At 50.8% G+C, this 21,301-nt stretch overlaps 1 protein-coding gene across 2 annotated transcripts in view; it reads right to left on the bottom strand.

Annotated features, from left to right (window-relative positions):
• Window positions 1–4,280: 4,280 nt before the first annotated feature.
• Window positions 4,281–21,301, bottom strand: part of TULP4 (TUB like protein 4) — a 114,044-nt gene continuing 97,023 nt past the window's right edge. For both annotated transcript variants that reach the window (XM_084889698.1, XM_084889699.1), the window contains 5 exons: window positions 18,597–18,741; window positions 17,607–17,700; window positions 15,383–15,526; window positions 11,035–13,526; window positions 4,281–9,265 (listed from right to left, as the gene is read on the bottom strand). In XM_084889698.1, coding sequence (XP_084745824.1) covers window positions 9,149–9,265; window positions 11,035–13,526; window positions 15,383–15,526; window positions 17,607–17,700; window positions 18,597–18,741 — 2,992 coding nt within the window. In that variant the 3' untranslated portion in view covers window positions 4,281–9,148. The remainder of the gene's footprint in view (window positions 9,266–11,034; window positions 13,527–15,382; window positions 15,527–17,606; window positions 17,701–18,596; window positions 18,742–21,301) is intronic.

Here is a 21,301-nt window from a genome sequence, read left to right as displayed (position 1 = left end):
GGCTGTATGGAACCAGGAGGGTACTGCATATTTTATTGTCATCGTGTGCTTCACATCCTCAAGCCTTCAGCTTCCAACGCCTGTGTGTGCGGACTGCTGCACTCAGGGTTTGCGGGTTCCTGGAGAGCTGGCTGGTTGTCAACACTGACCAGCAGCCCGTGTCCCCAGCCCTCACTGCCAGTATGGCTCCCCCAGGAGGGAGCGCAGTGGGCGGCTCATGGCGTCTAGGGGGCCAGGGCAGGGCAGGCTGAGTCACGTCCGTGGGAGGCAGAGAAGTCAGAGTTCCGTGGAGCTGGGCTTGCAGGCTCGGGGGAGGAGATGCCCCGTGAGTTTCTGACTGTGGGCTTTAACATTCCCGGTTTGTAAGCTCTCTCAAAGGTGTCTGCCCCAGGCCTCCCTTCCCCAGGGCCACCATCCGCTTCCTCCTCAGGGTGGTGTTACGTAGGGGTGGGAGGAGAACTCTTATTTAAACATTCCAAAAGCAGGCGCCTTGGTAACTAATAATACCGTTTCCCCGAAAATAAGACAGTGTCTTAATTTTTTCTCCCAAAGTTGCGCTAGGTCTTATCTTTCCATGCACTAGGTCTTATTTTCGGAGGATGTCTTATTTTCGGGGAAACACGGTAGCACAGCCGTCCCGGTGAGCACATCTCCCTGGACTAGTCTGTGGGTGAAGCCATTGTTCCCCCTCTGCCCCGGGAACCCGCTCCCCGGCCTCCCGTGAGCCTGCGGCGGCTCTGTGCTCCGGGGCGAACCAAGGCCATGGAGCGGGGGCGGCTACGGGCTGCGCAGCATCCCCGCGGCCTGGCCCGCATCACTCCCAGCGGCTCCCGAGGGGTTTCTGCCCTGTGGTTATTTCGGGACGTGCCCAGTCAGCACGCCCTTCCCATGTCTGCAAGGTCAAAGAGAAACTGCGGGGAGATGCAGGTGTATTTGAAGGGGTAATTGTGCAATTGTCAGATATTCTTACTGATGTCCATTTGTTGTTCGTGGGGGTAGCCTGGTTTCATTCTTTTGATGAAAGAATTTGGGAAAATTGCTAATTTGCCTGTCTAAACCAAGAGACTGAATGTATAAATGGCCAGTGGCCAGACCACATATAAAAGTTCCAAGCTACCATCTACGTGACCAGCCCAGGAAGCCAGCCTAAGCCAGTCTTACAGGAAGTCAGACTGCTACCTCTTCCAACAGCTCAGGAAGATAAACAGAACCCTCTATAATCATCAGCTCAAAATGGCCAGACGTGATTCCACACTGACAGCTTCCCTAATCTTTGTTCCCCTTGCAGCTGAGAACCAACTGCAGAAAGCCAAACAGATGCCCTCACTGGTCACAGAGCGGCCCACCTCCGACCAGCTGCCACCGGCTCCCTGGAAGAACTGGGCATCTTTCTGGTGGCCCTCAGGGCCCTTGGCGCTGAGCTTCTCCCAGGGGAACAGCTGAGGCCTGGTCCCCCTTCACTCAGGCGTCCCCAGAGGGGTACCAGCTGTTCCCTCCCACCAGGCAGTCCCCTCGGTGGCTGCCAGTCTCGGGGCGCCCAGGGGACATGATTTGAGATCTTACTTCCAGGCCTGATGACTCTTCTGTCCTTGGCTCTGTATTTTGGGAAACTGAAATGACAGGTGTCTTGTGAGAAGAGTTCAGGAGAGACCGACTCTTTGCAGATAACCTACCAGCCAGGGAAAGGTCTGACCACGTTTCTGGTATGAACTCCAACTCTTGGAGAGCACAGACCTCAGGGTGCCTTACAGGGCAATCCCAGGACTTCGGAGCCTCCTGCGTCAGTGCAGGTCCTTGAGGGAAGCAGGACTCGGACTTGAAGGGCCCTGGGGGCTCATGCACAGGAGGGAGTGACTGACTTGGAGGACATTACATGCTTGTGTCTCACATACTGTGGTGTCCAGGCTGCTTGCCTGTTTACCAGCTGGGTCAGAACAGGGATTCAAGGATTTCTCCTTTTAATAACAGGGACTGCACCCACAACAGGGTCAAAGTGCAAGACCGTGACAGGCAGTTCATACAAGACTCTCAAGGTGGCACCTGGGAGACAGGAAACACAGAAACTCATGCGAAAGGAGAAACAACAGACCATTTGAATGAGAACACATCAAACCAGAGGAGATGCAGTGGCCCGAGGTGCCCCGTGGCGCCCTGCGTGCGATGGGCAGTGGTGTCGGGACCACCATCCTGTTCCCCGTCTGGGAGAAGAGTGGAAACAGGAAACCCAGTTTCCCCCACACCCCAGGGGCTGAAGACGGTGGACTGCAGCTGCGTGACTGAGGGGCAAGCTGATGAGTAGTGTGAGATACAGCAACACGAGAGCCTTCCTCGTTCAAGGCCCACCCACCCCCTCACCTTTTTCGTGGGGCGAGGAGCTGGGTCCAGAAAGTGCCTGGAATAGGGCCACAGCAGGGAACCCAGACAAAGGCGAGCACGAGGCATGCGGGACAAATGCTTTCCTCACCTGACGGCGTTTCCTGCCCAGGTGCTGCTCCGGCTGGCGCACTCTGTTTGAAGCTGTCGTAACAGGAACTTGAAGCAAGTTCAGGAGACGGGCCATTCTCCACGTGGCCTGTTCAGTCCTCAGTAAGACGTGGAGAAACAGATCATAGACCTGCTCCTTGTGGCCCCCGGGGGGAATGGCCTGGGAGCCGTGTGCTCACCCTCCAACATCTCCAGACCCAGCGCCCTCAGCGGCGGGGGGAGCTCGCCGGCTGCCCAGCGAGGGCGGCCCACCTTGAGGCTTTCCCAGGCGGTGACTAGTGTAAGTAGCTCACAGCTCATTACAGCCAAATATCTACGAAACACCAGAGCAAGAGGCTGGAATCAACGAGGTCTGTTCATTACTGTGACCCAGAAACCTTGGATTCCATTTCCGATCTTTGTGTGTGTGTGTGTGTGTGTGTATGTGTCTATGCCGCACATGTGTCAAACACAAGGCCCGCGGGCCAAATCCAGCCCGCCAGGCGTTGCAATGTGGCCCGCACTGCGCTGTCATCACTGCACTCCGCTGTCAGTTTATGACATTGTCAGTTTATGACTGTTCAGTAAACCATTCGGCCCGCGATTTAGGCTGGATTTTAGATTTTGGCCCCTTCTCTGATTGAGTTCGACACCCCTAGTCTATGGAATCCAGAAGTCACGTCAGCCTCTGGATGCTTCAGGTTTCTCCTGAAGGGAAGGAAGGGAACGGTGCCCCTGCATGGTGGGGCGGGAGACCCAGGGCCGCGCGCTCGGAAAGGGCAATGCGGCCTCCGGGGCAGCCGTTCTCTTCCACAGCGCACTTTCGGGCCCAGGGCACAAGAGCTAAATTGGTTCCCCATTCTTTTAACTCTGCCAGGAAAAGAATTCTGAACACTGGAATAAAAACACATGCATCCTTTTCAAAGTACGTTTCAGAAGGAAAGGGATTTGCTATGTTTTCTTATCAGGACTTTAAAAACAAATCACTTCTGGAGATTCCAACTCACACTGAGTGAACGGCCCACAGCTGACCCCGGGCCCTCAGCACAGCCCCAGCCCCAGCCTGCTGGTAAGGGTCTGGTCCCTCGTTTTTTGGAGGAGCAGGGGAAGTGAGGGTTTGTTATCAACAAGGTCTCTGTGCTACCTGGTTTAACTGATTAAAGGTATGTACAATGCATTTACCTTGAAATTCACAAGCTTTCATAATAAGAGATATATTTTTATTCTTATACAAAATTCAGGTCAGTTAGCCTTGTATGACTGCTACTACAATATTAAGGCATAGACTTATGGCCCTATGTTATTTTAAAATTTAATGCGTGCTTAGAATTTAAGACTTGACAGTGGTTTGTGGTTCTGTCTCGTAAAGCCTGAGTAATCGCGCATCTATTTTTACTCTTGAAAAAGAGCCACGGGGTAGCTCTGATGTACACGCGAATTTACAGGTGAGCCTCCCAGCCCTGGCTCCCTCCCCTGGGCAGTGAGGGGTGCACTGACACATTAGTAGTGACAATTAGCAGACACATTAGCACCTCAGAGGAACTGCTCCAACCTGGTTTTAGTAACCATCCCACCAAGCAGCAGAGAAGGTGAGGGTGTCATTAGCACCTCTGACTTTGTAGGTGCTGTGACACTGCATCCTGAGTGGGTCCTCTGTAAACAAACAAGAAAAAGCAAACACAAACTCAAACCTTCTCACCAGGAAGACAGCACGCTCCCGGCCTCTCAGAAAGAGCGCTGGTGGTAACGTCTCGGGCATCAACCGGAGGCCAGAGCAACACTGGAGGCTGGGGCATGTTTCTGCACACAGCAATTCATTTTTTTTTTTTTGATCTGCAAAATTTTATTAAGCAATAGCTGGACAACTCGTACAACTTCAAATCATCAAGAAAAAATAAGGAGAATAATCCATCTCAGTAATAAAGACAGAAAATAACTTGGACAAACCACACCGTTTGGAATGCAAACCATGACTGCCTTCTAGAACACCTCCCTCACAATCTAATACACAAAATACCTAAGAAGAGAGGCAAATCAGTGAGCTCCTTAGAATGCAACTGATCATCTCAACAGACACTGGTTGGAAAGTAAAACAAAAGCGGGGTGCGGAAGTGAAAGCAAACCAACACCAAGGAACGGAGGCGCAGGGGCAGTGTGCCATTCCCAGGTTTGGACGAGAACATGCTGGTGGTCTGGTTTGGTCTGGGACCTGTGCACCTGCATCGTGCATTTATAGTTTAAAAAAAAAAAAAAAAAAAAAAAGGAGAAAGAAAATGACAGTAGTAATAAACTCAGAAATTATGTCCAAATTTACAGTACCAAAGTAATGCATTTATAAACAAATGCAAAAACAACGCCCCTTTGGTAAAGAACACAGTGCCTTTTTCAGTCAAACACGTAACCCATGCTTTTCTAGAACACGAAAAAAAATTTTATATCTACAATAAACGAGATCATAGAACCCTATCCCTCCCCTTTAAAAGAACTTGTAAACAGAAAATATAGGTACAAGTTACAAGAAAATTGCACAAAGCCGAAGAAATGAAAACAAAATAAGCCACAACCCTTCAGAGTTTTTTCAGCCAAAGATAAGAAAATACATGAATGATGAAGAGTTTTGAGATGTGTGCTATTACAAAATCCCAGGAACTCAAACAACATTTTTGACACATTTTGTCTCAATTACCGTTGACTTGGCCAAGTGATGGATGTCCACAGGAACACATGGGCTGTTTCCCCTGAAACCTGCACTGAACACCGCAGGGTGTCTCAGGGCTCCAAGAGGCCTACACTCTCTGGTTGCTTGTTTTCTAATGCACTCATGGTCTTTGGGGCCAGTGGTGATTTATTTTAGGCGGTTCCAAGGGTGGCCACTGAGCAAGGCTCCTCTGTCTTATCTGGAATTGATGCTTTTGTATAATTTTATGAAAAGTGCGTTTTTCTAGAGGTGAATCTTCTACAGATATTACTCAAAATGCCCTGATTTACATCCAGCAGATAGCCCGTTAAGATGGAAAAGATCTCTACAAAACGGCAATGTTCTGAAACAGACCTTCTGAATATGTAAAGTGGAGCGCTAGGGCTGTTAGAGTTGGACAGGAGTTCAGACTGTGCAGCGCATCCCTTTCATTTTACAGATGGACAAGTGGAGGCTCAAGGTCACCCTCCAACTCTGTGGCAGATCAGGCTTGATCTTGGGTCTCCTGACATCCTGCTCTGATTACAGGATAAACATACATGCTTTCACATGTCCTCGTGGGACACTCAACAAGGAGCAAGGGCCTCGGATGAAAAATACTAACCTGCATGATCCCGACATCTACTACCATCCAAGCTTTGACATTCTCTGACTCCTTTATATCAATTTTTTTCAAAGTATATATTCACTGAATGGACTGTATACAAATCTAGGCCTTTGGTTTGATGAGGTTAGAGTTAAGACAAATTTAAAATTTTGTTTGTTAATACACTACTTCCTTCAAAAAGGCATGGGTTTTTATGTAGTTGACTATTTACTGGGCTAATCCTATATAATAAAAGCCTAATATGCTAAGTGTCCAGTCATCTGTTCAACCAATCAAAGTGTAATATGCTAATGATATGCTAAGGCCACTCAACCGCTCATTATGATTTGCACTGACCACCAGGAGGCAGATGCTCTGACTGGTTGGTTAGCTTGCTGCTGGGGTCCAGCCAATCGGGACTGAACTAGACAGGCCGGATATGCCCTGGAGCCCTCCTGTGGCCCCTTCCTGGCTGGACAACCTCCTTCGTCCCTCCCTGATTGCACACTGGTGGGGTCCCTTGGCCTGGCCTGCACCCTCTCGCAATCCGGGACCCTTTGGGGGATGTAGGAGAGCCAATTTCGGCCCTATCCCGTAGGTTAGCTAAAGGACCCACTGGTGCACGAATTTTTGCACTGGGCCTCTAGTATTTTTATATGTAGGGATTCAATGAGGTATCTTAATATTCATAAATTGCTACCAATAAACATAAAGTATGTAGAATTCTGCTGCTTAAAGTACTGACTTTAGTAGTACTTAACAAATTGAGACTGACCGAATGAAAACAATTTTTAAAATAAGTGAAGGCATCGCCATTAGCTTAGAAGACAGCACACTGCTGCAGACATCTGTGTAAGTAGACCTGGCACCTGAAATCACCTGCTCCTGGGCCGGGGGAGCAGAGCAGCGCTAACGCAGAGGCTCACTACGTGTGCAAAACATCCAGGAGGGAGGCCGCTGAGGGAAAACGCCCTCTGAGGAGTGGTCCAAGAATTAGTAAGTTTAGTTAATTATTTGCTACAATACATTCTTTTTACAGATGTATTTGTAGCATTAATTCCAAGGATTTCTCTCAATATTTCCTCGTATTAAGAGAAGTTCTAAAAAGTACCACATTTCATGGTCTTTATATCTCAAAAACCAATCAGAATTTTTAAAACTTATTACTAAAAATCCCTTCCTTTGATACCTATCCTAATTCTAAAAAGTCTCTTCTCATTTCATATCACCTTTTATTTTTAATTAAAAATAAAGTTTTCAAAAGAAGGGGTAATATTTTAGGATATGTTATCTCATATATAATCACTACCTCAAAATGCAAAGAAAAAATTACTCTTAAAGGATTTATAGAAATGTTTTTCCCAATTGGAAAAAGTTACACTGTTCAGTAAACCCACATCACAACTTTTTCATTTCTTGCAGCAAAATATACTGCTACCAAGTAAGTCGTTACATTCTGTTTTTCTAAGTAAATTATAAAATGGGCATAACTCACCAGTAAAGAGTAGTAAAGTAGTTCCTAAGAACACTATTAAAGCAAGATAAATAATGATCTCTTGGGCAATAAAACAGAAAATTGCATTTAAATTATTTTAGAAATAGGGTATACCATATTGCACAACTAATAATAACCACTGAAACATCGTATCAAGCTACAAAAGCTCACATAAAAGAATTAAATATGAATACATGACTAAATTCTTTTTGTCAGGTTCACTATTGTGAAATGTCAGATGGTCCCGGCTTGGAGGTGCCTTCGCCATGATTACAGCCTCATCTGTGTTTCTGCGGGGCCGGAGGGGGTGCGTGTGGATGTCTTCTTGTTCTGGGGAAGGAATGGGAAGATTTCTTTTCTAATTTTAAACCAAAACAGGGAATTAAAAACATTTCAACACTAAAACATGGAATTAAAATAAAAAACATAATTTCCTGTAGTTTTCCATTTTTCTGTTTTCAAACAGAATCCAAACATAGGGTAGTTCTTGTGCTCCTGCCCTAAACACATCACAGATGCGAACAACTGAGAACAGTGCAGTGGGTCTGGCCACCAGGGCTGAGCACTGCCCAGGGTGTCCGCGGAGGACAGGGTGAGGGGGGAAAAGATCTCAGTGGATTTTTCTTCTGCAATTAACCAGAAACTACCGTAAATACAACTTTACCCAGGCTGTGGCAGAGGTTCAGTCTGCGACAGTCTGCACAGCTAACAAACAACCGTTTTCCTGAAGATGGCAGCGGGACTTCTGTGAAGAGATGACCACAACACGACCACCTCAGACCCCGGAAATCTTACACATTTCTGCCTCCATTTCTAAGCTGTGGAAACACATTTCTAGCCAAGTGAGATTTAATGCAGCTGAGAGAGGAGTGCTTTCCAATCAGCATCGTCAGCGTGTATGGAAAAAGGAGTGTAGAAGAGTGTTGTCTTACGGGAAGGATGACGTCTTCGGTCACATTTCAGATTCAGCAACAAAAGAGGAGGGGGAGTAAATGCTACTGTTCAGCCAGGGGAACCCAGGACTCGCCGCGGCTCCCGCCGAGGAAACCACAGCCCCACCGCGCCCTGGGACCTTGCCACGTCTCTCTCCTCCCTTCCCCTCAAGTCAGCCACACCGATCCCATGGATTAGGACATGTTACAAAGCTTAGTGGCGTCTTCAGTGTCAACACCCTCCAGAGGGGAGCAGAGCCCTTGTACTATTTCAAGTCACACTCGCCACGTGTGCTTGTGCAGGACTTTCTTCCTCGCCCCTCAGCCCTTCCCCTACGTCATCAGGAGCATAGCCTATTCCCACCTGGTAACAGCACCTATAGAAAGCCCACTCTTATTAGCCAAACAGTGCGCTTGCCAAAATACCCTTCATTGATCAAGTCACCTTTAGGGGAGTAACATTAATATGTATGAATCAAATGTTGTCCCTCAAGAGAACCTGTACCTTCAGGGTTTGGGGTGTGTTTCTTAAAGAAAGGTTTTGACTGCACACTAGTGATGCTGTGGAGGATGAGAAGGCGGCATACTCCGTACGTCTAAAAGAATAGCGGGCTACAATGCAGTCTGTCTTCCTTCTGAAGGACCCGTTGTGTGTAGCTGACATATGCAAGCCCAGTGGGCACATTACCACCATCAATTATGGTTCCAAAAAAACACCAGGTGCCTGGTCTCTGCTTCCAGATACCTCTCTTCTGTATTGTTTTGTCTGATTAAAAAGAAAGACAATAAAGAATAATAAAAGCCCAAACGACAACGCTAACGGTCTGTGCCCTCTCCTGGGCCTGGCAGACTTATCCAGTTTGCTCTTGTCTTCTGATCCCCAGGCCCCGAGGCCCTTGCGGGCTCTCTCCCCTCCGCGGTCAGACCTCCCTGAAGAGGCTCCTCGGGCGCTCTCTGCTCCCCACACGGTCTCTTCACTTGAGGCGCTGCGTCACGTTGGCCAGGGCCACGGCGAAGGCCTGCACAGCCGAGAAAGGGTACTGGAAGTCCAGAATGTACGCATTGCCATCGATCCTGCCGAACTGCATCACCTGGAGGGAGGCATCGAAGCCAAGACATTAGGAGACAAGCTGGACAGGCACCCAGGCCTGCGGCTCCTCATGGAGGCAGGCAGCACGGTCTAGGAGATATTTTTGCCAACAAAAGTGACTCCGGTAGGCTTCTGATTCTGAGTTTGTCAGAAACAACGGAATGGAGGAACATGCTAAGCAATGCAGCGGAGAGACAGTGGGCAAAATTCAGGGCGTGGGAAGCTCCACGGGTCAAATGAAGTGGTTTCCTCACCAAGGCAACAGACAGGAGAGCGTAGAGAGAAGAATCTATCGGCTGGAAGAGGCTTAAGAGGAACATCAATTGTAACTGTCAAACGTCACTGCTCAGAGCGGGATGAACACAGCACACCTCCTTCCCATCATGCTCACCTCCCAGCCTGCTTTCCTGTGGCATTTCTATACTTGCAGTGACCGTTACATAACTGTCACATTACATGTTTTTTATTCTTTCTTTTTCTTTTTTAAATATTATTTATTGAGTTTGTACAGCGAGGAAGGGAGAGAGATAGAGAGTTAGAAACATCGATGAGAGAGAGTCATCGATCAGCTGCCTCTTGCACACCCCCTACTGGGGGTATGCCCACAACCAAGGTACATGCCCTTGACCGGAATCGAACCCGGGACCTTTCAGTCCCCAAGCCGACGCTCTATCAATTGAGCCAAACCGGTTTTGGCTGTTTTTTATTCATTCTTTCTTCCATTTTTGTAGACTCCGTGAGGCTAGGGCCTTTCTGTTTACCTCACTGCTTTAATTTCTGTACTTACAGCCGTTGAAAATGTATTTATGAAAACAGGAAGCAGACCAGATTGGCCCGTGAGCCACCGTTTGCCAACTCCTTGCTTGGAAGCTAGCCAGGCATATAGCAGGTACTCAATAAATATTCGTTGGGTGAATGAATGAAAATGGGATTTAAATAATGAGAGGTGAAGGGAATTCCCAGGATAGTGGGGAAGGGTTGTCCCAGCACAGTGGTCGGCAAACCGTGGCTCGTGAGCCACATGAGGCTCAAGAGCCGCGGTTTGCCGACCACTGTCCCAGCACAACAGCTATGCAGCAGGGCTAGGGCCAGCATTCTGGGCTGAAGCAGAAAGAACTGCCAAATTACCCACTGAGTTTAACTGCATTGAAAGGAGATTTACATCCTGCCATAGGACCGGGGAATGACTTAGCAATAAATACATGGAGAAATAAGCCAACAAACACAACTGGGTAGCCGAAACCGGTTTGGCTCAGTGGTAGAGCGTCGGTCTGCGGACTGAAGGGTCCCAGGTTTGATTCCGGTCAAGGGCATGTACATTGGTTGCGGGCACATCCCCGGTGAGGGGTGTGCAAGAGGCAACTGGTTGATGTTTCTCTCTCATCGACGTTTCTAGCTCTCTATCCCTCTCTCCTCCTCTCGGTAAAAAATCAATAAAATATATTAAAAAAACAAACAAAACACAACTGGGTAATTATGTCTAGGAAAAAAACAAACCCATACAATAAAAAAGGGAATGTAATGAAACCCTACTATGTGGCTCAGCTGTGAAACATGTGCTGGCATAACAAGGTACCAGGTGACGACGGATTTGGTGAGAACAGCAGGGGGGCCGCACGGGGAGAACTGGCCCATCTAGGAGGGTCCGTGGCTTCAGGTTTCCCGGTGGCCTTTGGAAAATGCTCCTCCAAGCCAAAGCACCGAGCCCCTCCCCCCGGCTTTAATACCCACGAGAAGTCTCGATTCTGGCCAGCCCGCGGACGCCCTTACCTGCCGCCCCTCCAGCTCGATCTGGAAGTTCTTGGCCGACTCCTGGGTCACGCGGCCTCCGAAGTCCAGCTGGTACACCTGGGTGGCCTCATTCCAGAGGGGCTGCTTGTTGGCCATCACGTACACGAAGCCCTGGCTGCCCAGCCGCCCGTCCTCCCGCTCGCTGGCCTTCCGGCACTTGAACTCGTCCAGCTCGCTGGCCGTGCGCAGGCTGCGCTTGCTCTTCCAGCCCTTCTTGCCGCCCTGGCTCTGGTTCATGAGCTCGTCGCCGCTGATGAACAGCTCCGGCTCGCTCTCCGAGCTGTCCTGGAACTCGTTCGTCTTGTTCAGCTTCTTGGACTTGAGCTGGTCCTTCTGGCTCTTCACCTTCTTCTTCTCCCTGCCTAGGCGGGGGCTGGCGATGAGGGAGTTGAAGTCGCTCAGGGTCCGCGCCTCCTTCTTCACTTTGCCCTCGGTGATGGCCTGGACGCTCCCCTCCTCCGCCCGGCTGTCCAGGCGCTTCCGGTTCTTCCTCCCGAACCTCTCTGTCCGCTGGGGGACGGGGCTCTCCGTCAGGGAGAGCACCTCCTGGAAGTTGTCCGAGGTCTCTCCCATCACCTCTGCGCCCAGGTGGCTCTGGAGGTCACTGGGGGGCGGTGGGGACACGAGGGGCTTCTCCACCACGTGTGCCTTGGGGGGGAGGGTGCTCTGGGGGTTCTGCATGGGCGGGCACGCGCTGTAGGAATTCCAGGGGTGCAAGGCGATGGATGGCAGCTGTAAACTCGAGCACGTGCTGCTTCCGGGGTACATGGGGGGCAAGGTGCAGTAGGACAGGCTGGGAGGGTAGGCCGGCTGCAGGACCACGGCGGGCTCCTGCTGTGCAAACTGTGTGGGGGACAGGGCATCTTTTGAGGAGCAGGGAGCCGGAACTCCTGGCAGCGGGGGGTTGCTATAGCTTCCAGGGTAGGGCACTCCCATCCCGTAGCCCGTCTGGAAAGTGGCAGTGGGGCTGGCGGGAGACTTGGGGGAGATGAAGGGCACTCGGGACACGTCCAGGTGCTGGCTCTGACCTACGACCAGGGCGGGCAGCTTCAGGGGGTTGGGCACTGCAGGCTGTGCTGTCCTCTCCTGGGGCACCCAGATGTCCTCCCCCGGCACAGGGTCCCACTGGTACGGGGGCGGCCGCTTCCCGGCCACAGCGGCCTCAGGCAGTGGCAGGGGGGCGTGCCGCGGCGGCTTGTCCACGGGGCAGTGCGGGGCCAGCGCCTCGTCCTCTGTGAAGGCCGAGTTGACGTAGTCGGTGCGCTCGCGGTTGCCCTCGGGCGGGCCCAGGAGGCTGTAGGAGGACTGGGAGGCCAGCGGGGAGGTGCTGGCCGCCTGCGCACCCCCTGTGCCGGCCGCACCCCCGGCGCTGCACTGGCTGCAGGTGTAGAGGGCTGCGGGGGGCCTCAGCGGGAACTGGGCGGTGGCCTTGGGCTTGGCGGGGTGCGGGTGCGGGTGCTGCAGGGGCGGGTGGAGCCGCGGGGGCTCGGCGGGCGCCGCGGCCTTGAGCACCACCTCGCGGTTGTTCCTGCGCAGCGTGGCGTGGATGAGGCCGCCGTCCAGCCGCGGCGCCGCCCCCCGGCTGGAGACCAGCGGGCCGGCCAGGTCGGGGTAGGGGGGCGGGTCTCCCGGGGGGATGGAGTAGCGGGGGACGTGAAGGCGGTTCAGGGTGGCGCTGGTGCAGGGCGGCGGCACCTTCTTCTCGGTGGCCGTGAGCCTCAGGGTGGCCGAGCTGCCGGGGCCGGGGAGGGTGCAGGTGTTCTGCGAGCAGAGCATCCGCGTCCGGGGCCGGCACACCTCCTCCACGTTGCCGCTGCTGTCGAAGGTGGTGATCCTCTCGTAGCCCAGGGGCGGCTGGTAGTGCACGGCCGTGGGGTACAGCGAGAAGTCGCCCTTCTTCAGGCACACGTCCACGGGCGGCGGCGGGGGCGGGGGCGGGGGCGGGGGCGGCGCGGTGGTGGGGGCGGCAGGGATGGTGCCGGGGTACGGCGGCGGGGGGTTCAGCTTGGCCGCCTGGATCTCCTGGGGGGCGCCGAACACCACAGCGTCCCCCTCGGCGGCCAGCGGCGGCCGCAGCGCCTTGGCGGGCTTCTGCGGGTGCTCGTGCTCGCGGTCTCCGTGCTCCCCCGGCAGCGGCACGGGCCCCTGTGCGGGCGGCAGCAGGGACAGCTGCGGGGGGTTCGGGAGGAGACGGCCCATCTCTACGCCCCCGAAGATCACCTGTCCGGGGCTGGAGTAGCGGTTGGGGCCCGGGTACGGGGCGGCATTCTCACTGGCGTGCTCAGGGGCCCCCATGGCCGTGGTCTGGTTGGTCAGGACGTCCAGCTGCACGTTCTGGTTGGCCAGCAGGGACTGCACCAGCCCGATGCTCTGCGTGGGGGACATGGCTTGCGCCGAGCTGTGGATGGGAGCGATGGGGATGTTCACGGTACAAGGCGGGTTGTTCTCAGGCACGCCAGATGCTCCTGTTACTGGAGGGAAGAGAGAAAACACGCTGCTTACAGAGTACACCATGAAACTGGGTCTAAGTAAGTACCACCACCCAATTCATTCAGCCTTGTCTACAAAAGGCACTGCACAGACGAGATGTCTGTGCTGGGGAAAGCTGATCTGTTCACAGTTACAGGAGCTTCTCTGGTGCTTCGGAACGGGCACCGGCACTGCAGGCCCTGCAGGCAGCCTGTCCTCACCACTAGCTAAAGGCACTGTCAGCTTTCCACCTTCCCCCTTTGGCACCACGTGTGCACATGGCAAACACCGAATTGTTTCAGACGCTCTGGACTCAGCATGATCGAGGAGGTTTTTCCATGGGCATGTACTGGTCAGTGTGGAATGTGCCTGTAGCAAACAGCAGACGTGTATCTGAAATTTCTATGTAAATTAAGTTCCTGTAATAGAACATGTAAAGTGGAGTATAGAAACCAATAAAAAGAATACAGAAAATCTGCATATTAGGGGAAGGCTCATTTCCTAACTTCTCTGCTGTTCAGCATTTCAAACAGCTGTAAGGTTGGGGTTACTATATCCTATCTGTCAGTAGCGAGAACTTTGGGTACACACTTGAGCCATGACCAGTAGACACTGGCAGGCTCAGAGCCCCCATCTGTCTGCCCTGGCCAAAGTGGCCGAGAGCAACTCTGCTCATCTGAGTGCTCTGAGTGCCGTGTGCCAACCAGAATGAGCAGGCCATGGAATCTAAAGGGTTAAAGACTGGCTGACCTTTCACCAGAATTACAGAATGCAGCCATTTGGTTCATCAAAAGCTAAGCCTTCCTGGGTTCCTGTAAGAGACAGCCCCACCCCGAGGCAGTTCTCTGGTGAGATGTAACTCCCGCCTGGCTGCACTGGTCTGGGCCCCACTCGTTCCTATTGTCCCTCTCAAACCCCTCCTCCAGATGTCCTCCCATCTGCAAGGAACACTGCAGGGAGGCATCGTCCCTGCTAAAACAGTCTCTTTTCCGTGGCACCTGCATTAAGTCAAGTCCTGAGACCAATGTTCCCTACTCTCCCTGGGAACCACAGCAGCACAGAGGGCCGAGCATGAGAGCAGGGAGGCGGGCGGAGACTGGGAGAGACTTCTAACCCAGCATTCTGGAGCAGCAGGGGCATGCCAGAAGCGCAGCGGTGGGGCCTCCGCACCCTGCAGGGGACCGTGGCTGCAGTCCGGAACGAGGGCTGCACCGGACACTCACTGACAGAAAAGCCTGCGCCGAGGGAAGGCAACCCTTTCCCAGCCTCAGAGCCCAGGTGGGGATGCCTGTCCCTCTCGCTCCGCCATGAGGACCGGCGCCCTCTGCTGGAGAGCAATATCCGGAGAAGGTGGGTTCCTTCTGGCTCAGAAACCAGAGACTTTCAGAACCTGCTTGGACATACGTAGAGGAGTCTCTACAGCATTTATAAAATTGAAGGTGGATTTTTTTTTGAGAATAGTTACATACAAATAATTGGCAGGCTAATTATAAATCATTATAATCTATTAACCAAAATAGATCTCCCAAGAGAAAGCACTATAGATATTTGGAAATGAGCACGTCGGATGGTGTGTGACGGACCCGTTGGGGCCTCTCCATAAGACCGGCAGTGGGTGCGGAACCTGCCAGCGTACCGCGCCCAAGGGAAGCCATGTAAGTTCCTTCGCCCACTGCAACAGCCACCGGCCCGTCCGGGGTGGCCTGCCTCTGACTGCGGTCTTGCTCCGTCTCCAAGTAAGGGGCCGCTTTCAGATTCTACCGAGAAGCTCCCAAAGAAGTTGTGAGGCAACAACCCTGTCCTGCCCCAGCCCCCTGAGGGCGGGCTCCCGACAGCCAGGTGTCCGGTGCGAGCTCACCTGGCAGGTCGTCCTCGTCCTCACTGAACACGTTGGGGTTGAAGACGGGCAGGTTCACGTAGTCCATGGACACCTTCCGGACCTCCGGGAGATAGATGGTCATCTGCCGCGGCTGCAGGTGCAGGAGGCTGGTTTTGTAGATGACTGGGGGGAGGAGGAGACAGGCAGGAGAGACATAAGGACAACAGCCAAGGACCAACAGGGTCACAGCCAGAGAAAGGCTCGCAAGCCACGTGCGGCTCTTTGGCCCCTTGACTGTGGCTCTTCCACAAACTACCACGGCCTGGGCGAGTCTATTTTGAAGAAGTGGCTTCAAAAAAAAGTTTAAGTTTAAAAAATGTGGCTCTCAAAAAAAAATCTCAATCGTTGTCCTGTTGATATTTGGCTCTGTGGACTGATGAGTTTGCCGACCACTCGTCTAGCCCAACCACTTTGTCAATGGTTTGTCTATAGAGCCACACGTTCAGAATGTTAAAAGCCTACCTTAGATTTAAATTCTTTTTTGGGAGTGAGCTGGGGTATGAGAGATATTTTTAAAAAGCTTACTTGTAAAGGGAGATGATTTAGTGAAAATAGTTGTGCTAACCAGGCTGCCGAGCTCAGGACAATCCTGGGCAGCCCCCAGCTGTTTGAGAGCAGCTCTGAGATGATAAGGGGTGGTGTGCATCAGGCAGAGATAAGATGCTGCCTCCAGTCAGGACAGGGTACTTGTCTTAATAACTTTCAATTTTACGATCAGTACAGAGATTTATCAGGAACTTCCACATAATTTTTTTAAACACTGGTTAATTTAATTAACAGGGATATTTAAGAGAAAGCCAAATTGCAACTAAAACATTTAGAGGAGACAAAGGAAGTTAGAAAATAATGAGCCTGGCGCTGGCTGGGTGTAGGAGCATCATCCTGATATGCCAAGGTTGCAGGTTCAATCCCGTATCAGGGCACATACCAGAGTCAACCAGTAAATGCATGGATGGGTGGAGTAACAAATCAATGTTTCTCTCTCTTAAATCTATACATTAAAAAAAATCTGTAGGTTAAAATCAGGATAAACTGCCTGTCAACTTTGTTTTTTGTTTTTGAAAATTTTTTATTAATTTTTTTACAGAGAGGAAGGGAGAGCAAGAGAGAGTTAGAAACATCGATCAGCTGCTTCCTGCACACCCCCTAACTGGGAATGTGCCGGCAACCAAGATACATACCCTTGACTGAAATCGAACTTGGGACCCTTAAGTCTGCAGGCCAACGCTCTATCCACTGAGCCAAACCGGTTTCGGCAACTTTATGTTTAATACTCTTTCCTATGAGCTACTATTCACCACTATGGTTCGTTTTTTTTCTTTTGTTCCACCTCTACTGCTATCATCTGTCATGGCCTGGAGGATGACCGGCCAGCATTGCCATGGCAGAGCAGGCCTTTGAGTTCCTCTGTAAGGCTGGTGCTTGGCCTGGCGCTGGCAGAGATGACTTTGCATCCAGTGGTCATTACAGGATTATTCCCATGTTCCTCTGAAAGGATACTGACTTGTTACTTAGAAATGACATCTACGAAGATTCACCACTAAGTGCTCACAGTCAGCCAGCTTCTTCTTCTAGCCTACTGCTTTCTTCAAGGACCTAAAGATACTGGCACCAAAACCTGCCCCAACGAATGGCTAAAATTAAAAAAAACGGAAATCTGTAAAAAATCTGAGATCTTTTATAGAGATGTCAGCTATTTCTGTCATTTTGATAAGTTAGGGATGATTTTGTTGTTAATCCTCAGCAGAAAATATAGAGTGGAAGGAAGGGTGGGAGGGAGGGGAGAAAGAGAGGGAGAGAGAAAAACATCCATGTGAGAGAGACACATTGATTGGTTGCCTCCCTCATGCACCCTGATGGAGGGCAGGGATTGAACCTGCAACCCAGGTACTTGTCCTTAACTGGGAATTGAACCTGAGATCCTATGGATTACAGGCCGGCGCTCTAACCACTGAGAACACCAGCCAGGGCAGGGGTGATATTTTAAATAATGAAAGCACCACTGGCAAAAAACCAATCTGAGTGATTAATCTGATTTTTTTGTGACATCATAATAGCTGGAGTCAAAGTTTGGAGTAAAATGCATGTTAATCGTTTGATGTCATGTGAGCTCATTTTCTCTACTTCAGGCCAAAAATTGACCTTGTTTTTTTCAGTTTGAGTTTCAACTAGGACAGCGGGCCAAAAAAGGACATGGTTTTACCTGCACCGAGGTTGGTTGGCAGGAAAGCAGCCAAGCCCACAATCTTAAACTTGGTTCCCCAGATATTAGACGTGACCTGAGCAAGGTAGTTGTGCTGTGGAAGAAAAGAGGGGAAGAAACTTACCACCTGGCGCCATGTTTCCTATTGATAAGAACGCTAACACTTACTGCTCAGAAAGCCCAGGGGCTCCCAGGAAACACTCACCCCACCTCACCCACCACTGTGGAGAGCAGAGCCAACGCCGCTGCCAGCCCGTTTAAACTCAGCGGTCCACGTGTGAGCAAGCGAGCGATCACAGGCCAGTGGGTCTGGGCACGTGCACCCTCACCTCTCCTTTCCCACAGTCCCTGAACTAGAGACGGTATCTGGCTCTGAACCCATTTTTAATCTTGGATGTTTCTCCTAAAAACACCAGTGGCCCTGACACCTTCCTGAAACTATCCCATGATCTGTTTTTCAGTCAATGAAGTTCAAAAAATGAAAAGTTCTCTTTGTACCTCGCCATGCCTGCATGTGTGTGTACCCGAAGGCAAGGAACGGTATACCACACAGCTCCCCAGAGAGCCTATGCTCTGTGACGAGAGGGCCCAGGACGGTTTGCACACAAGGAGTCACTGGAAAGGTGACAAGGGCTCTGCAGGTACTGTGGCTGAGGGGAAGTGGTCTGGGAGTGTTCAGGCTTCCAGCGGCCAAGGCACAGCACAGGCACAGAGGCGGGGAGAGGCAGGTGTGACTGTCACCTGGTGGGAGAGGGTGGAGGGAGGAGGTGTCTAAGGTTGAAGGATGCCCTGTGGGAGGTGGAGCAGAAGTAACAGGCCTGCCTGAGGGCAGGGTGGTGAGGAGGACACACAGGCTCTAATGTTCTGAACTGGTGTCTGGAGTCGTAGGGACATGCATGGGGCGGGGTAGCCATCATGGAGCCTACGCCTGGGAGGGGAAAGAGCTGTGGCGCATCAGGTACACGTGACCAACCCGGAAGCAGACACTACCTGAGTGATGTCTTCAAAGGGAAACTCTCTTCGCGTCAGGCTGGGCGAGCCAATGGAGGGCTTGCGCATCGGCAGCCGCGGGGACCTGGACATCTCCTGAGCAGCCCGGGACAACTTGGGTGACTTGCGAGCTTCGATGTTGATCCTGCAGAGGCGAGGCGGGAGGGTGAGGCACCCACAGCACGGGAGGCATGCGCCACGCTGGCCGAAAGGCACCCACACTCCTGGCAGGCCCGTTCACCTTCCGAGTCACCCACGGGTGTCACATTCTTAGGAGCCAGGCCCTGAGATTTAACCAAGTCCCTCCCACCTGTTTTTGCTTCATGATCGGGAGAAAAGTAGGACAGAATTATATACTGAATAATCCATATTTTAAAAGATAGTGAGAGTAGATCAAGCAATTCATTTGTGAGGAATCGCAGAGAATTAACTATCTTTCACTTTCTACTGACCTAGGGTAAATTTAGAAATGTCCAAGTCTTCTGCCAGGGGTTTTCAAAATCAGTCTGAGAAAAATGGCAGGTGGGAAGAGTCACTTCTCACCTTATGGCTACATCATTTTACAATTCCTAGTGCAACACTGGATTTCAGTAGACCTAGCATTTCAGGCCTGCAATGTTTAAATCAAATATTTCAATGGAATGCAAGTTTTTCTGAAGCCCACCCCCCCCCTTTTTTTCTTTTATTGTTTTGCTAATCCTCACTGGAGGATATTTTTCCCACTGATTTTTAGAGAGAGAGAGGAAAGGAAGGGGAGGAGAGAAACGTCACTGTTAGACACATCGATTGGTTGCCTCCCGCATGCACCCTAACCTGGGGCTGGGGATGTATCCTTGGCTGGAATCAAACCCAAGACCCTTCAGTCTTGTGGGTGGCTGCTCTATCCACTAGCCAAATCGGCCAGGGCTCTGCAGCCTTTTGATTCTATGTTCCACCTATGGTCAGCCAGTCTAACCCAAAGAGAGAGTCATAAAAATGAACGAAGCGAGGTTGATGACATTCTAAGAAAGAAGAGCATATGCCTCCCATTACTACTGAGCCTGATAAGACACCAGCACTCCACAGAACGGGAGCACGGGAACTGAGCTGGTGAAGGCCTGTGTGAGGTGATCAGCCTGCCTGCTGCATGTAGAGGAATCAACGCAGGGAAAGAGGGAATGAGGAGGACGGACTATGGGGATGACAACATCCAGAAATCTTAAAAGGTCCTTTAAAGATGAAGGATTTAGTTACTTTTTGTTAAATGTCCTCTCTGCTTAAGTTACAAGAAAACCCAAAACACTTAGAGGTGTAGGAAAGTTCATAATTTATAATTTTAACAAGCTTAGAACAAAGATTTTAAAAAATCAACCAAATTGCTGAAGCAACTGGATATCTACATGGGGAAAGTGAACACTGACCTCTAACTCACACTCTGCACCAGAATCAACTTCAGAAGCACGTGAGAGCTAACACTACACAGCTTCTGGAAGAGAAGAGACGAGACCGCCCTCACGGTGGACACAGATTTCCGAACCAGGGCAAAGACAGACCCACCACAATGGAAGAAATTCATGTGTATTAGACTACATGGCAGTGCACATGTTTGACAAAGAATCATGGCTAGAATACATAAAGAATCTTCCAACTCAAAAAAAGCAAAACAATGCAATAAAAAAAATGGGCCAAAGACTTGAACAGACACCTCACAAAGGAAGATGCTCAAATGGCCAATAAACATGTAAAGAGCCTTTTAGCATCATCAATCGTTACACTACGATGAGATCCCGCTGCACCCCCCACCCAGAAAGGGTTAAACTATCTTTAAAAATGGCGATACAATTGCAGGTGAGAAGGAAAGCAGCGGGCACTCTCGTACTTGGCTGTGGAACTCACAACAGCACAGGCCCCGCAAGACTGTCTGGCAGTTTCCAGTGCAGTACACACGCGGCTACCCCAAGGCCCTGCAACTTCCCTTCTAAGCACATGCCTCCGATGAACGCATTCACCTGTCCACCAACATACGTGTACAAGAAGGTCTATCATGGTTTTATTCATCATAGCCCCAAACTGTAACTACCAAACCTGTGACTTCGTAAACAGAGTAAACAAATTCATTACAGTGGAATTCCACAGCACAAAAAAACTATCGCTAGACACAACAACATAAGTGAATCTCAAAATCATTATTCCGAGCAAAGGAGTCAAATAAAAGAGTACGTATTGGCTCCATTTATGTGAAGGTCAAGAAGCAAAACTGGTCTCAGGGGACAGAAGCCAGAACAGTGATTCTTCTGGAGAGCGGGGATGGAATGGGAGGCTGCACAGGGAGCATTGGCGAGGACGAAATGTCCTTTAACTTTGACAAGGTGGGGACAACACTGCCTAACCAGCTGCACAGTGAATTCCGTGTTTCAGTCTAGGCAGGTATGTATCTGTATGCAAACTGTACTTTAATCTTGCCCGGCATCCCAGACTTTTAAGCTGGACGGGCTCTATCTTAGTGCAGATCTGTCTACCCATGAACCTCTCCAGAGAATGACAGGAGTATCCAGTCAGGATCTGTACACTTACACAGCCCACAGGCAGTGATGCCAGGATGAGAAAGGTGATGCTTCTTACCTGTGACACCAGGGCCCTTCCATCTACTCTTACAGCTCGTTCCAATTTTTAAAATAAACCGTAGGGTCTAAAGTTTTTTTTTTTTACTATTTCCCTCTAATTAC

The sequence above is a fragment of the Pipistrellus hanaki genome (genome assembly GCF_964339955.1).
Source record: "Pipistrellus hanaki genome assembly, chromosome: 7".
NCBI lineage: Eukaryota > Metazoa > Chordata > Mammalia > Chiroptera > Vespertilionidae > Pipistrellus > Pipistrellus hanaki.
The sequence above is the reverse complement of the archived record's forward strand: the minus strand, read 5'-3'. Positions and strand labels throughout refer to the sequence as shown.